The sequence below is a fragment of the Castor canadensis genome, chromosome 17 (assembly GCF_047511655.1).
Source record: "Castor canadensis chromosome 17, mCasCan1.hap1v2, whole genome shotgun sequence".
Taxonomy (NCBI): Eukaryota; Metazoa; Chordata; class Mammalia; order Rodentia; family Castoridae; genus Castor; species Castor canadensis.
In genome coordinates, this window is record NC_133402.1 from 57,277,134 (window position 1) to 57,294,433 (window position 17,300).

General features: G+C 36.3%; 1 protein-coding gene across 8 annotated transcripts in view; it reads left to right on the forward strand.

Moving 5' to 3' along the window:
• Ppp2r3a (protein phosphatase 2 regulatory subunit B''alpha) overlaps positions 1–17,300 on the forward strand; it is a 153,543-nt gene that overhangs the window by 94,319 nt on the left and 41,924 nt on the right. For all 8 annotated transcript variants that reach the window (XM_074059910.1, XM_074059911.1, XM_074059904.1 and 5 more), the window contains 5 exons: positions 12–86; positions 7,634–7,720; positions 11,250–11,406; positions 14,241–14,289; positions 14,685–14,774. In XM_074059910.1, coding sequence (XP_073916011.1) covers positions 12–86; positions 7,634–7,720; positions 11,250–11,406; positions 14,241–14,289; positions 14,685–14,774 — 458 coding nt within the window. The remainder of the gene's footprint in view (positions 1–11; positions 87–7,633; positions 7,721–11,249; positions 11,407–14,240; positions 14,290–14,684; positions 14,775–17,300) is intronic.

Here is a 17,300-nt window from a genome sequence, read left to right on the forward strand (position 1 = left end):
TATGTTTTTAGGATGTAGTGGACACACATCCAGGCCTTACGTTCCTGAAAGATGCTCCAGAATTCCACTCCCGCTACATCACCACGGTAGGCTGAGTCCTATTCTGCCTTAATAGAACTCCCTAAATCAGCTTTTTATCACTATTTAGTATCCGGGTTTTCTGGTACTTACACAAAGGTAATATGGGCTGTAATGTTTATTTTAAACAGAAAAATGATGTAGAATAAAATCAAATTAATTTTTATTTATATCCATTTTTTGTATGTGCCTGATGCTTAAAAAAAGGTCTCTAGTATATAAAATTAAAGTAATACACTCATTCAGTATGATCTTTTGTGGTCTTACGAGAGAGATATACTCTTGCTCTCTTTTAAATATTGATACTCGGTTGATTGTTAGCATTTCAAAATAATACTGAAAATAGTTTCCAGCAGCTTGTGTTTAGTACATTAAAGTTAGAATAAGAAATAATGAGAAGTAGTTTGTGTGTAAACAGAAAACAAGTCATGAGTAACTTGATTGCAACACACAGTTTTGTGAGGTGCTCTTGATCAGGCACAGGAGGGCACCGCCATGAGTGTGGCGCACCGGCCTGCAGTGCTCAGGACAACCATCTCGTGCATACTTTGCCCTAGTTCCAGATTGTTTTGGGGGACATTCCAGACATGAGCCCTAGCAGACACATTCGAGATGCTCAACTAAACAGGGCTGCTTTTCTGAGGAGCACCATTGTCATTTTGAGAGCACAGTTCTTGCATGCAGCAAACTGATACAGTTTTGTTTTTGTTTTTCTTTTTTCTCTTAGAGGAACTTCATTCTTTGCTTTTCCGTTGGCTCTCTTTTGCCATAAATTTGTACAATTTATCTGAGCCTGAAGTTGTCACTGTCAATCTAAGACTGGCTCTGAAGTTATTTTTACTCATTAACCACAACACCGTACTAACTTATCTCCACCACAATCACTCTGGCTCCATCTCTCTTGTTTCTCACCTGAATTATTTCTAATTGGTCTTCTGGCTTCTACCTTCATTTCACTGTAGTCCAGTCTCCGCAAAGCAAAGAGTAACCCGGTGAATATGGTGCAAATACTGTTTACACATGTCTGTAAATGTAAAAATGCTACCTGTTGAACCTATTCCAGGAATTGGGGGGGGGGACGTGATAAAGGAGAGCAATGGAGGGGGTGAATTCAAGTATGATATATTTGATACATTGTAAGAACTTTTGTAAATGTCACAGAGTACCTCCACCCAGCACAACAATAAAAAAACAAAATCTAAGTCAAATCATGTCTCACTCCTCTTCTTAAACCTTCCATAGTTTCCCATCTCACTTGGAATAAAAGACACATTAACTCTGCCTGCAATCCCAAAGGAAATTATGTGCTCTGAGGTAAAACTTAGGGCACATTAACAGCATAATTGAGAAACAAAGACTTGGAAAATGGGGCTGGTAGAGTGGCTCAAGCAGTAAGAGTGCCTGCCTAGCAAGCCTGAGGCCCTGAATTCAAACCCCAGTTCAGGAAAAAAATAAAAAAGAGTTGGAAAAGGCAGGCATGCACCTATAATGCCAGCTATTCCATAGGCTAAAACAGGAAAAATTTGGGACCAGCCTGGGCTACATAGCAAAATCGTGTCTCAAAAAAAAAGTCAGGAAAGACCTCAGAAATAATAAAGTCCAACCTTCTACAAATTCAGAAAATTCTCTCTAAAGAGGAACTTCTTATTAGAATTCATTCTCAGAAAATATGTTAATGAACAGAAAAGTAAATCATTATTGTTATTCTTTTTAATTTGCTGTTTGTTGAAGTACCTGAACCTATAATGACCTGTAGTCATCCACCAAGTGGTCCCCAGGAAGTTTTGTGATTTTAAAAGGAAAGGACAGGGCTGGCAAAGTGGCTCAAGTGGTAGAGCATCTGCCTAACAGGCTAGAGGCCCTGAGTTCAAACTCTACTTATGATCAAAAAAATTTTTAAAAAAAGGAAAGGACATGAAACATTTTTTTCATGTATAGTTCACATTTTCCAAGACATTCTATCATCTTAATAATTGTCAAACAAAAAGAACCATACCAGTAATCAGTAGGATGCAGTTAACTATCACTGCTGTCAAGTTTTCCATAACATTTGCATGTTGTAAAGTTTACACTTTCTTAGTATTATGCTGCTTTATCTCCAGTCCACAAAAGTGAATCCACTACTCAGAATTTGGCATTAAATTATAAAATACTTTTGATGAAATAATGATAATATAGCAACTCAAAACAGCATCATAACTGAAATAGCGAACAAGACTCGTTTGGGAATATAGAATGTAAATCTGTATGCACTGAGATAAGTGAATAGCTGTTACTGTGATAGTCTGATGCTATTACCCAAAAGAGAAAAGCACAAATAAAAAGCATAGCAATGAAGGTCTGGAGATGTAGCTCAGTGGCAGAGCACTTGCCTGCTGTGTGCAAGGCCCTGCTTGGATCCCAGCACAGACAGGAAAAATATTCTTTGCTAATGCATATTTGAAAACAGTGTTTTGACTTGGTTATCTGTTCTCCTCAATGCCTTTTCTATTAGAATTCTTAGTCAAATAATAGTAAGAAGTCATTGAAACTTTTGCATTATTTCAGAAATACAATGAGTTTTCTAGAACAAATGCAAAACATGGTCTTCTAATGTGAAATTGATATGAAAGTACTTGACTAAAACATGATTTTCTACCTTTCCCATGGCAAAAATCAGATAAGCTCATACTATTTCTAAGAAGATCAGCCTAAGAATTAATGACAAATATCTCAGAAAAGCAAAATCATTTTATTTTATGACCCTAATGAAGTAATATAATCTCAGGGGCATACAGTGTAGAATGATTAATATACAGGTTGACATCTCTAGTACAGAAATCCAAAATGTTCCAAAATCCTAAACTGAGCTTTGACACTCAAAAAATACCTGGATTTTGGAACATTACAGATTATGGATGCTCAACCAATAAAGTCTATGCAAATATTCCAAAATCCAGAACACTCTGAAATATGAAACTCTTGTAGTATTATCACTTGGATAAAGGTACTCAACCTGAATTACATTTGCATGTTAGAGTACCATATTAGTATACTTTACAGTTGAAAGAAACCACCTCACAGAATATCACTCAAATATTAGCTCATACATGGCATGTATATGAGGAAGAAAAACCAGACAACTTTTATTTTCTAATTATCTTTCGTTTATTTGGGTAACTATTTTATTAGCAGCTTTTAGACTGGAAAGTCAGGGTACCAGCTAAATAAGAGATTGCACTAAAAGTCAATTCATAGTGTTCATTTCCCAAAATTGAGAAATAAGCCTCTAATAGTGAGCAAAAATGAATTGAGTTTGCAGTTTTGCCTGGCAGATAGAGATTGTCAGTAAATACAGTGCTGTGCTTATCCATACCAACATATGCCAACTTCTGAGGGAATGGTGCTCACATGAGTTTTGTAAATATGCAGTGAGGTTTAAAAAATGTCTTTATGGCACTGATGCTGGCAGTAAAGATATTTTTGTGGCTTACTCAGATGGTGTCTTAGTGATGTGTGCAGTGTCTTTTTTCGCAGTACTGGGGCTTGAACTCAGGGCCTTCACCTGAGGCAGTCTTCCAGCCCTATTTTTTTGTGAAGGGTTTTTTTTGAGATAGGGGTTCAAGAACTATTTTCCCAGGCCGGCTTTGAACTGCTATACTCCAAATCCCTGCCTCCTGAGTAGCTAGGATTACAGGCGTGAGCCACTGGTGCCCAGCATGTTCAGTATCTTAATTGGCCTGAATTCATCACTTTAGGCTGAAATGCCAGAATTATAATTATTGAGGACAAGGAACTGATGTCCCTGAGATGACCAAACTGTGGACACTGCTCATCACAGAGAGTTTTTTTTTTTTGTTGTTGTTGTTTTTTGTCAGCACTGGGGTTTGAACTTATGCTTGCTAAGCAGTCACTCTTACCACTTGAGCCACACCACCGGCCCCATCGAGAGCTTCTTAATTCCTTTTGCTTTTCTCTCAACAGAGAAAGAGATCACTTTTATTAGGTACATTTTTACTTGTCCAAATTCTACAGAAGACCATGAAGATATTTCAGAGTCAAGCTAACCAAAGAATGGATCAGTAATCTATTCACCACTCCTCACCAAGAGGAAGAATCAGACTTCTAGTGTTTCAATGTGTTCATCTGCATTTGTCATCTACACTGAAAAAGTCTTCGTAACTTCTTTGTCTACATTTAATCTAGTTTCCAAAATGGTATGACAGCCTGGTGTGGTAGTTTGTGCCTGTAATCCCATTTACTTAGTAGGCAGAAATCACAGTTGAAGGCCAACCCAGGTAGAAAGTTATTGAGACCCCTATCTTAAAAAAAAAAAAAAAAAAAAAAAAAAAGGGTGTGTGTGTGTGTGTGTTGCAATGTCTGTCTATAATCCCAGCTACTCTGGGAGGCATAAGTAGGAGGATCTCAGTCCAGGCTGGCCTGGGCAAAATATGTGAGACCCTATCTGAAAAATAACTAAAGCAACAAGAATTGGGGGGCATGCCTTAAGTGGTAGAGCACCTGCCTAACAAGTACAAGGCCCTGAATTCAAATTCGAATACTGAAAGAAAAAAAAACTATGATATCGCTGCTAAACACTTCCATCACTACTGGCCTATATTTTAGTTTCCGTTTTAATAGATGTAAAGAAGGAAGATGACTGACTTATGATTTAGCTTGTCTATCAAGTTGACTAGATCACTTAGTGAAAGAGTGTCAGTTTCATTCCTCTCACAGGTAGTAAATGATTATTCTATTATTTATTTTTAAGTATTTTTAAACTCTGATTAATGTTTGCTTATCTAAAAATGGTAGTCCCAAAGTTTTTTAAAAAAAAGAAAAAAAAAAGCATAATTAATGTAAAGCTAGCAGTCTATGCTTTCACCACTAGATGGTAGCCCTACCTCAGTAATCCAAAACGCTGACTCAGTGCTGTGGAAACAGCAAGTGCACAGACAGAAAGTGGAGGAGCCACTGAACAGAAGAATGGAATACGGAACCTACATTGTCTTATAGTGTCACATAATCAGGTTAGGAGAAGCTAGAGCAGAAAATTCCTAGCAAAATTCTATCAAAAAGAACAAAAAAGAAGAGAAAAACATGAAAATGAACACCGAGTTTATAGTTGTGTATGTAGCACATTACTTCCTTAAATAACAAAATATTTGTGTTTATAACTGGAGATTTTAGATAGGAAACAGATTTTAAGTAAAATTTATATTTAAAATAAAAAATGAGGACAAAAATCTAATGTTTAACAAGAAAAATCTGGTATGTGAATTGAAATTGACTTTAATTTGAAAGGGGGATGTGGAATTATGATAAATAAGATCATTAATGTTTATTTTCTTATATATAATTCCTGTGTCAAAAATCCTCCATCTTTTTTACATGAGCTGCCAAGCTCTTTCTTAGTAAGACACAGAGTCTGAGGGGTTGTAGCCAGTAGAGAAATGAAGAACCAGCTTGTACTGGCTTCCACCTAGTACAAGAATCCTGTGAACTTGAACCTCAGTACTTGTGGTTAAAAAAAAAAACCTCTTACCTTCATACAAACTTTGTTGCTTCATAGGGTAATTTTAGGAAACTCTTCCTTAAATTGAAGCATTTGAATATAAGGGCACATCTGTCCAGTGGTTCTGTCCAAAACAGAACAAGGTAGCTGCTGCTTCTATACTGTTGTCAGCCATTGAGATCATGATCACATTTCCATACTAGCCTTGTGTTTTCCTCAGGATTAAATATTGCCACATTGGTAGTATTTTCTACAATCATTTTGAATATCCTTCCCTATTTTATGTTTTTTGCACATTTTATTTGCCTTCTATCTGTAAATCATATGGATTTACATAAAATACTAATTAGTGACCTTTCTTGTTAGTTGACAAACATATGCTATTTAAAACTTAAGAATAGAGTTGTTCAGATAGCTATGAAACCAACCCATGCTTCTCCATCACAAAGATAACACAAAATCCTTTGTTACACAGCTTCCCAAAGACATTATTTTGTCAAGCAGATATTGATTACCTGAAACATGCAAGGCACCAGATCAGACACTGAAAGGAAAGTCAAAAAGACAGGTTTCTCTGTAGAGTTTGGAGTTGATGACCGCCAGGTATACCAAGATTAGACTGTAGCCATGGAGTGCCAGAAGGAAGCCGAGGGGCAGCCGCTGGCCTGAAGCATCCTACAAAGTGTGGTGTTGGAGCTCCATTTGGAAGCCCAGATAGCAGGAGTGGGTCAGGAAGTGATAAGCAGGTGCAGTTGGACCTCAATTCTGATACCAGTTTCCATTTTATTGCAAATTATTCTGTTGAACAGTCCAGAAGCAGAATGGTGGCCCTACTCTTTGGAAAGATGTCCAAATGTCTTTCCTTCTGTGTTGTTCTTATATCAAAACAACTTGAAAAGGAGATCTAGGGCTGGTGACATGGCTCAAGTGGTAGAGCACTTGCCTAGCAAGTACAAGGCCCTGAATTCAAACCCCAGTACCACAAAAAAAAAAAAAAAAAAAAAAGGAAAGAAGGAAGGAAGAAAAGGGGATTGATCTAACCTCTTTAATGATGAAACCACCAGGGATTACAGGATTTCTATATTTCTACATACCAAAATAAAAGCCAAGTTGCTGAATGAGGTGGTGTACCCAGCACTCAGGAGGAAGAGGCAGGAAGATCGTAAGTTTGAGGCCACCTGGACTACCTGGGGAGACCCTGTCTCAAAATAAACAAAGAAAAGCCAGAGTACCAAAAAAGCTGACTGAATTGCTTTAGTCATCACTGCTTCCTTTTAAAGAAAAAAATAGTAGTGGCAAAGGAAAATAAGTACATAGGAATAACCACAGGTAAAATTGTTAAGAATACATCGTGTCCTTGTACCTCCAGGATTACAGCCTCTGTCTTCATATCCACTCCACCCCCACCCCATACTGCAGCATACACATCTCCAGTCTAGACACATTCGCTTCCTGTCTCCTCCTCATCCTATCTGGTCTTTTCCAGAGTTTCACTTCTGCCAAATTCACTAAAACACGGGCTGATAACAGAGGTGTTTATGCCTAAATAAAGGTCGGTGTATACTTTTATCCCAGATGAGTTTCATAGAGTCTAGAAAACCAAGAGTCTTCAAGTTTCCAATGAATAATGCTTTAATCATCAAAATAAGGCTCTCTTGAATCATATCACCTTGACAGCCATTTTTCTGACTGGCTAATTAATCATTAAACCAACTCAGCAGATAGTTCCACTCCCATTTACCTTCCCAAAATAACCAGTCCACTAAGGACTACTTGAATTGGCACCCCTATATAATGAGAGGTAAACAAAGGAAGTGATATGTAGGCAGCTGGAATGAAGATGAGAGCAGAGAACTTTTTCTGTTTAAAACTGTAGAGGAAGATTCAAAATACATAGGTGTAGGATTAAAATACAGTGTTATTTTTCACTAGGAATTAAGCTTAACGTCAAAAAGTCAACAAACATTTAAACTGACTCCAGATAAACTGATTACAAGGCCTTTGGTAAAGTAATAGAGATCTGTAATGTTTTTAATTGGTTTTGTTTTCTTTTGGAACCAGGTTATTCAGAGAATATTCTACACAGTCAACAGATCTTGGAGTGGAAAGATTACTTCAACAGAGATAAGAAAAAGCAACTTTTTGCAAGTATGCTTCTCATATAAACATATAAAAAGTAATTTAAATAATTTTATTTAACAAATAATTGAGTGCTTATTCTATGCAAAGCACTGTCACTACTTTCAGTCATTAAGCATTTATCAGATACCCAGAATGAGACACCAAGATAGGGAAGGGATCTCTACCTCTGGGCATGTACTGTGGAGCAAGAGAGAAGTGCACAGCCAGCCATACCTAGCTTGGTACCTTCCACAGGCATGTATAAAAGGTACAGTAGACTCACAGAAGGACTAGCATATGATCTTGACCTTAGAGGATATTAGAAGTTTACCAAAATAAAAAAATATTAGTAAAAGAGGGATTTCAGACAGAAGCTGCAGCATAAGCAAAAGCCAGAAGCATGAACGTGTCATGTTCAAGAATTGCCAGTTTCAAGTGGCCAAAGGCTCCTGGGACCAGAGATGAGGATGGAAGGGTGTGCTGGGACCAGATTGGGAAGAGTCTTGCAAAAGAAAAGGAAGAATATGGACTCGATTGATTCAGCAATGACTACCCAACTGCTGCTGAATAAAAGTACTAAAAATTCCTTTTAAGAAATAATGGATTTCATTCAGTTACTTACTTTATCAAATGAGAGGACTTATTAACCACTAGTGGGAGCCTTTTACTGAAGTAATCCTCATGCTTGATTGTTTAAGCTTCTGTAAACCTAGAGAAAGTAAAATTTTTTTTTACACTTGAAATAAAAATGTTTTATTTTAAATGAACTCATACTAAATGAACCTTAGGCTAATAACACAACCTATTACTCTTTATTTTTTCCTATTTTCATCTGAGATAAAGTAATGAAATCATGGTAAAATTAGCAGTTCATGATCGATACGCAAACATTGTTATTCTAAAGTGAACAGTCATCATCACAGTTGTTGTTGGTATTTATTGAACACCTGGTGCCTGCCTGGGCAGGTAGTAGTGATTTCATAACACCTCAAGAGTGATGATAATCCCTCACATTCCTGAAATAGATTATCTGTCATTGATAGCTTTTGAATTATTATTATTATAATCAATATTTTTACTAATGATAAAACTTGAGACTCAGATGTAGTTGAGTAACATAACAAACACACACAGGCACAAGCATTATGCCCTGACTTCAAAATCCAATAGCACTAAAAAAAAAAAACATGCCCACAGAAGTAGGTTCCTGAACTGAAAGTAGAACTCCACTGTTTGCTTGCTAGGACATGATCTGTTTCCCCTATCTCTTCTTCTCTACTCCTCTTCTTAGGCTTTATCTTAGTATGTGAACAAAAACTCACAAAACACTCCAAGACTGTGAACACATCTAGAGTAATGAATAAGCAGACATCACTGTTTCACTCTTCACACTGCCCTTTCATTCCCTTTCCCAGAGGAAGCCCATACTTTCTATAGTTTTATTTCCTCATAAATTCATAAATGTATACTTGTATTATACAGTTTTGTTTTGTATGGATACTATTTTGAGGGGTTTTTAAAAAAATATATGGCTCATCCTTAGAATTGTGTTGTTTTTTTCACCTAACAGTGTGTTGGGGTTCTTTTTATTTCCATTAATATACAACTATCTCATTCTTTTAAACACTGCATAATCAGTTATGTGGTTGTACTGCAAGTAATTGCATATTCCTCTGTTAATGTTCAGGTCATTTCATATTTTCTCAACTATAATGATATAGCAAACATCCTCTTGAGTGTATATGAGTAAGAATTTCTATAGAGGGAAAATTCTAGATCAAATGGTATGTGCAGTTTTAATTCAAGTTACCCTTTTAAAAGTCTGATTCAGGTGCCTCGTTAGCGTTGTAGGTAGGGTGTCACTCTCATAAAAGTCTGATTCATACTTTGACTTTCACACTTACCAGCAAAAGGAATTAATCTCCTTTATTTTATGAGAATCTGGTGGGTGAAATGATAGCTACTTGCTTCTAAAGACTGGTTTTATTGAAAGTATTCTGCTTCATGCACATTAAAAGGCATCTTATTAAAGAATTGTTGTAAGCAAACAGAAGAAAGACTATTTTACCACTTTAGTACAATTATATCATTTTTGTTTGTGTTCTTCTAGTTTCATACACATAGAGTTTAGGATTTTTACATAGTTATTGGGTTGTGCAGTCTTGTATCCTGTATTTTGCAGGATACAAAGGAAAACCACCTCTTGGTTTTCCTTTGTTTCTGTAAAGATGATAATTTTTGCTGACTGCGTAATCTTTCCTTGAGCAGATTTACCATAAATTAATAACTTATGTTGTTGTTTTCAGTTTGCCAAACCATACATTTGGTTTCCCAATGTATATATTTTTAAAATAATTTTTATCAGAGTGATACATTTTATTATATAGTTCTCTCTATCCCTTATATCTTTCACCTTGAATTCCACTTACTCCCTATTAATATTGATGCATGTTTTCCTTTATGTTAATTTTTTTTTTTTGGGTGGTACTAGGGTTTAAACTTGGGACTTCGGACTTGCTAAGCAAGTGCTCTACTGCTTGTGCTATATACCTCTAGCCCAGAAATATTTCTTAAATACAACATGTACCTAGATCTGTTTGGAGAGAAGGGCTTGTTTTTATATGCAATCAAAAATCTTATGCTGGACTGTGGCTCAAGCAGTAAAATGCCTGCCTCACAAGCATGAAGCCCTGATTTCAAACACAAAACTACCAAAAAAACAAATCTTCTAGTAGGGGGATTTAGCTCATATATCTTTATTTCTGTTTATTTCCTTAAGGTTTCTTTCATCTTTCTAAATCTCTCATTTCTGAAAATGTCTTCATTTATTCACTTATGTGATAATTTGACTGACTATAGAACAGTGGACTCAAAAATCATTGGTTCTGGTGGTTTTTTTAAATGGATATTCAGTGAGTCAGGGAAGAACCAGATTTACATTCAGCTCAGGGCCATGTAGCCCCACCCACCATGCTTCTTCTGTGCCAGGCCATCTGATGTGTTAGCACCGTATTTTTTGTGGTAAAGTTGATCTCATTGCAAAATTACACAATATGTGGATGCCCACTCTTCTTAATGTTGCTCACATAACTTTGAATATTTAAGAGCAGTATTAGTTTCTGGCCATGTAATTAAGGCTGTCATCTAATTTTTTGTGCTTGCCAGAACCTATGACAAGCTGCAGTCCCCTTGGTGATAGTCTTTCCCTTCCTCTGCTTTGTTGTTGTTTTGGTGGTACTGGAATTTGAACTCACAGCTTCTTGCTTGTTAGGTAGGTACTCTATAGCTTGAGACACACCTCCAGCCTCCCTTCCCTTGCTTTTAGATCCTCCACAGTAGCTAACCTTTTGCTATGTATATCATAGAACTCAGTAAGTGCTTATAGATGAATCGCTTGATTAAAGGTAGTAACAGGTTGCCTATTAAAAAGTTCCTGGCTTGATGTCAAAAACAAATTTTTAAATTCAACTTAAAACAAAAATTCACTAGTCTCTTCAATGGCCAAACCTGGTTTTTCATAATTTAAAAATTAATTCTTTTATTGATACCATTTCAGACTCTAGCCCTTTTGGAAGAAGAGGAAGATATAAACCAAATCACAGATTACTTCTCCTATGAACATTTCTATGTTATTTACTGTAAATTCTGGGAACTAGATAGTGATCATGACCTGTACATCAGCCAGGCCGATCTATCCCGATACAATGACCAGGGTGAGTGATTCTATAGATGTTAAGACTTAACCATATTAAAGAATTAAGTAAATTACCCTGTCATTACAAGAAATTTCATTTCTTAAATTCTGTATCTAATTAAGTCTCTGTATAGGCCAAGAGTTTTTAAATGGGGATGAGCAAAAATAAATTTGATTTAGAGCTCAGAGAAGGGGTTTGGAGGTAAGTAAGCAATCAGTATTAGTTTTGATGAAGCAGCAAGTCTTTGTAGTGTGTATTTTTAAGATCCACATTTGTAAAGCTATTTGAAAGAGAATATGCATACACCTTTAATTTTCTCACTTAACATTATTTATATAAAAAGCCAAGAATGAAAATAATGTTTCTACCTTGCCAAATTTTGTTTTCAAGGACTCATAAAAACTTAGTCTTAGAATTTGATAACAGAAAAATATTTCTGTGAGGATGAGTTATATGTCCTTTCTTTTGTTTAAAAAATTACCTATTACATGATATCCTTTTTGGTTTAGTTTGCCCATAGTAAACCTAGAACCCATTGTCTACTGGTTTAATATCCTTAACTAAGCACCAAAATAATATAATGAGTTATTCCTCTCTCATAAGATTGTTTCTGTTCTAGCCTTCAATGTAGTCTCAGCATTTATTAAATCAGGGTTTGTCTTAAGTAAATGCATTGGATTTTTTTATTTGGTTTATTTATGACTAATGGTGTCATATGACAAAGCTGATTATATATGATGTCAACTTTCATAGAGCTTTGCATATCTAAGAAACAGAATTCTTGAACCAGACATGGTGGCACGTGCCTATAGTCCCAGCTGCTTGGGAAGGTGAGGCAGAGGATTGTTGGAGCTCAGTAGTCTGAGGCTAGTCTGGGCAACATAGAAAGATCTCACCTCAAAAAAAAAAAAAAGAAAAGGGGAGTGTGGAGGCATGGTTTAAGTGATAGAGCTCTTGCCTAGCAAACACAAGGCCCTGAGTTCAAACCCCAGTACCACAAAGAAGGAAGGCAAGGAGAAAGGATGGGAGGAAGCATAGTTACAGAACTCAGATTCTCAGACATCAAGGAGAAATACTCAAATGTACTTATTTAATAAACACACTAGTATGGTTACCTCCCTTCAAGTACTCATCACTTTCCTGCCACTAAGATAGTGTAAAGACTAATATATTCACGAGGGCACCAGTCACCCTAATTATTAGCAATGTACTTTCTTGTTCCCCATGAACAGACTGTCTCTGAGCCAGCCTCTAGAGGTAATGCACAGTCCTAGGAGCTGTGAAGTGCTCTTTCCAGCTTACATAACCATAATGGCCATCAAGTGCCTGACTACCCATATACTACATAGCCACTCAAGACCTATGTTAACGGGAGGAAGTCCAGAAAAATGGGCACCTCAGCCTCAGTAAAACAAGGGCCCACCAACTTCTACATAACTGTCCACTCACCAAATTCCACCTACTGTGACAACATATGGAATAACATGATCTTCAGTGTTAGGAGTTAAACCTTCCAAAGCTGTAAAAGCGTTTTTAAAAAGAGGTCAATTTTGGAATTAAATATACTTGCTTTTCCTAGGTAAATCTTTTTTTCTATCTAGTTCAAATTATTAACCCCATAAAGCAATGCTCAACAAGTATAGACACTTTTTAAGTGTCGGCATGTGGCCAGGTGTAGCTATCCTGACACACTGATTTATCTTTACGTTGAGTCTTCCTAACTCCATGGTGAATTAGATGCCAATTCCTTTGCTGGTCCTGAAATTTCAGTGTGCATGTTATTGCTTGGAGTGCTTGTTAAAAGAACAAGTTTGAGGTCCTTAGTCATTTCCCTTTTTTAAAAAAACTAATGCCTTGGGCTATTTTGAATCTACAATGAGGGACACTGGTATGGGTTTTCTAGGATCTGTCATCAAAAAGTCATATACTACCTTAAGATACAATTGTCTCTCTCTCTAAATAAAACTTTCTGATGCAACGTCTAAAAATGTTATGTTATAGCCTAGTCTCTTACAAAATATGAATGTAAGAAAAGTATGTTTATGGTGTGTTTTGGTATGTTTTCTAAAAGATACCAAATGTTTCTGCTTGAAACATTCTCCATTGTTCTTACTTTGTTTCATTTTACCTTGTTTTAGGAGCTGCACAATGAGTTCCTCACCTTGAATTTTATGCTAGGATAAAATTTGTCTTGTTTTAGAGGAAAATTTGCCTCATCCCTTTTTTTGGCAGTACTGAGGTTTGAACTTAGGGCCTCATACTTGCTAGGTAGGCACTCTGTCACTCCACCAGCCCGTTTTTGTGTTGGGTATTTCTGAGATAGGGTCTTAGGAACTGTTTCCCCAGGCTAACCTCAAACTGTGATCCTCCTCATCTCTACCTCCTGAGTAGCTAGGATTATAGGTGTGTATCACTGGCACCCATCAATTTGTCTCATTTTTATTGGATAACAAGGTCAATACAAATTCTGTATATATTTGTCTTCTCAGGATTTTCAGGATTAATTTAGACATATATAAACATGTCTCAAATGTCAGGCAAATTCATTTGCTTATTTTAAGTTGCTGATTCATAGTTATAAAGCTATTTCATTCTTCTAAAAAGTGTAAATTATACATAAGAAAGAATTTAATTTCTGGTATTTTCTTTTTTATAGTTTTTACATTTATTCACTTGTGTATACATTGTTTGGACCCTTTCCCCTCAATCCCCCCACCCTGTAATTGCTGGTTTTTTCATCATGACCAATTGTCATGGTTTAGCTTGTAGCAAATGAAAATAAATTTGCCGTAAGTATTGCCTGTAGAGAGTATATTTCTAACTAACTTTGTAACTTCTTGTTTACAATGTAGCTTCATCAAACAGAATTATTGAAAGGATATTCTCTGGGGCAGTAACAAGGTAAGAAAAAGTTTAAAAACTGAGTTTCAAAATGAACTATAAGTAATACCATAGCAGTCTTATTTTAGCAAGGCTTTCTGCATAATTTAGCAGTGCTACTGAGTCAAATTATATCCTACACAACATGGCTTAATACCAGGCAGTAATTATTTGATATAAGTATTAGTCCTACATACAAACACAAGTAACAATATTTGATCCCATTGAATATTTGCATTCCAATAAGAAACCAGATTTCTTCACATTTGCAAATGCCTTTTAATGTTACCCTGTAGGCCTTTAGAAACAGACTAGGCCACAGAAGGACTGCACTTTATGGAAGTACCCAGCATAAAAAGGATGTTATTTTATTTCTTAATTGCTTAGGAAATTTTATAACCATGTGTTTTGTTCAGAGGAAAAACAGTACAGAAAGAGGGAAGAATGAGCTATGCAGATTTTGTTTGGTTTTTGATCTCCGAGGAAGACAAACGGAACCCCACCAGGTATGGCTTCTAAATTTTCTTTGCCAGTGTGCAGTTTAATACATGCGCAAAGCTTGTAAAAATCATGATGCACACCTAGTGAGACTGACTCAGCCTAAGGAACTAAGATGAGTTAGACTCAGTCTCTTCCCTCTTGGGGCACTCACTCTAGGAAAGGAAACAGAATGTACGGCCATGGCACATCAGGAGAAGTGCTGTTACCGTAGAAACAAAGAGGAAGTGACATGGAGCCTGGCCTGGGAAGAGAAACAGGATCAGTAGTCATTCACACAGAATGTGGGAATAGAGCCTCTGAATTTACTTCTCTCAGGATCTTAAATGGCACGGCAGTGTATTAGAGAAGGAGAGTAAAGCAGACTGTAGGTTACTAGTGTATAATAAGATCACGTCCTTACTATGCCAGTTGGAACCATCTCTCCCTTTCCTTCGCTCTCAGACACACCTCGTTTGAAGTTGTGGGTTTACATATCTCTTTCTCTTCACTAGTGTGTCTCTTGTTTAAGCCAACAACACTAGGTCCCTGTCTTTTTTATCCCTTGCTTGTGTAACACAGTGTCCTGCATGTAGTTGGTGCTCAGTACCAAGGGAGGCAAGAGATGGAGTCCTTGATACTGTCAGCAAGTATAACCGAATCATAAAAGCTACCTAAATGTTGGATACATTGCTTATAAATTATTGAAATATAAATAAAAATAAGCTATTTTAGAGCAGCTTCTTACAATTTTAAATAACTTTGCTATTTCAAATGTAATAATTATGGTCTGTTATAGTTAACTTAGATAACATGTATGAGCAGAAGAAAATAAATTTTAATACTAGTAATTTTAACAACCAGAAAAAATGTATTAAAAGATGATATACATTATATACTCTTTTCATATATACTTTTACATATTATTTGCACTTTAAGATTATTTTCATTGGACTGAATCGTTTTTTATTTTTGGGTTTTGTTGAGATAGGGGTCTCACTGTGTTGTACAGGATAATAATCTCAACTGTTTGACTCAAGCCATCCTCCTGCCTCAGCCTCCAGAATAGCAGGGACTATAGACATTTACCACCATCCCCAGTACTGCACTAAGTCTTAATTGCCATACACTCCAAATTTTTCATGGAATATTCCTAAATATCCTTTAATAATTATAGCTGAATAGCTGAGACATATACTATTTTTTTCATAGAACAGATTCCCAGAAAAAAGAAATTCTAAGTTAAAGGGGATAAGAATTTTTTTAAAAAGAAAAGTGATATTTTTATTACTTTATTAACAAAGTAATGAGCATATTTCTTAAAATCCTTACCAACACTAGGTATTTTCCTATGAAAAATATTTTCTAATTTGATTACTTAAAAATTCACTATCAGTACCCAGGCAGTTGTTGTTCATACCTGTAATTCTAGCTACTCAGGAAGCGGAGATCAGGAGGATTGAGGTTCAAAGCCATCTTGAGCAAATAGTCCTCGAGACCCTATCTCAAAAATACCCTTTACAAAAAAAAGGGGTGGTGGAGTGCCTCAAGTGGTACAGTGTCTGCCTAGCAAGTGAGAAGCCTTGAGTTCAAACCCCAGTACCATCAAAAAAAAAAAAGAAAAAAAGAAGAAATTCACTATCGAGCTGGGTACAGTGGTTCACACCTGTAATACCAGATACTTGAAAGATATCAAGAGGATCACAGTTCAGTGCCATCTTGGGCCTTGATGGAGTCAAGAGACATGATAAATACAGTACATATGAGACTGTTGCCAGCATAAATGGCATACTGTTTTCCAAAAACCTTTTCATTCGTGATACCCTTAAAGTAATTATAAAAAGTATAGTACAAGCCAGGTGCTGGTGGCTCATGCCTATAATTGTAGCTACTCTGGAAGTGAAGATCAGGAGGATAGCAGTTCAAGGTCAACCCCAAGCAAAAAGTTCATGAGACCCCCCATCTGAGCCAATAATGGGCTTGGTGGTGCATGCCTGTCATCTAAACTATAGTGGGGAAGCATAAACAGAAGGATCTCAGTCCAGTAGCCTGGGCAAAAAACAAGACCCTGTCTCAAAAATAACTCCTGCCTAACAAGCACAAGGCACTCAGTTCAATCCCCAGTACCACCAAAAAAATAAAAAAGAATAGTAAATACATAAACCAACCAGTAACATAGTCATTTATTAGCAAGTATATACTTTGTCTTCTATTTTTATCCAACTGGCAGTGTGGTAGGTTTGCTTGCACCAGCATCACCTCAAACAGTAGTAATGCATTGTGTTACAACCTCATGGTGGTTACTATGTCACTAAATTGTAGGAATTTCTTGGCTCAGTTACCTTTTCTGAGACCCACCATTACATGTATGTTCCATCATTGACCAAAACATCACTAGGCAGTGTATGACTATATTTATTTCATTATTAGTGACTGATCTTTTTTATTTTTTGACTCATTTCTGTTGGATTAATTTTTAAAGGTTTATTATTTTATCAAAAATACACTATTAAGTATTACAAATTATAAAATTCATGTAACCAAAAACCTTCATA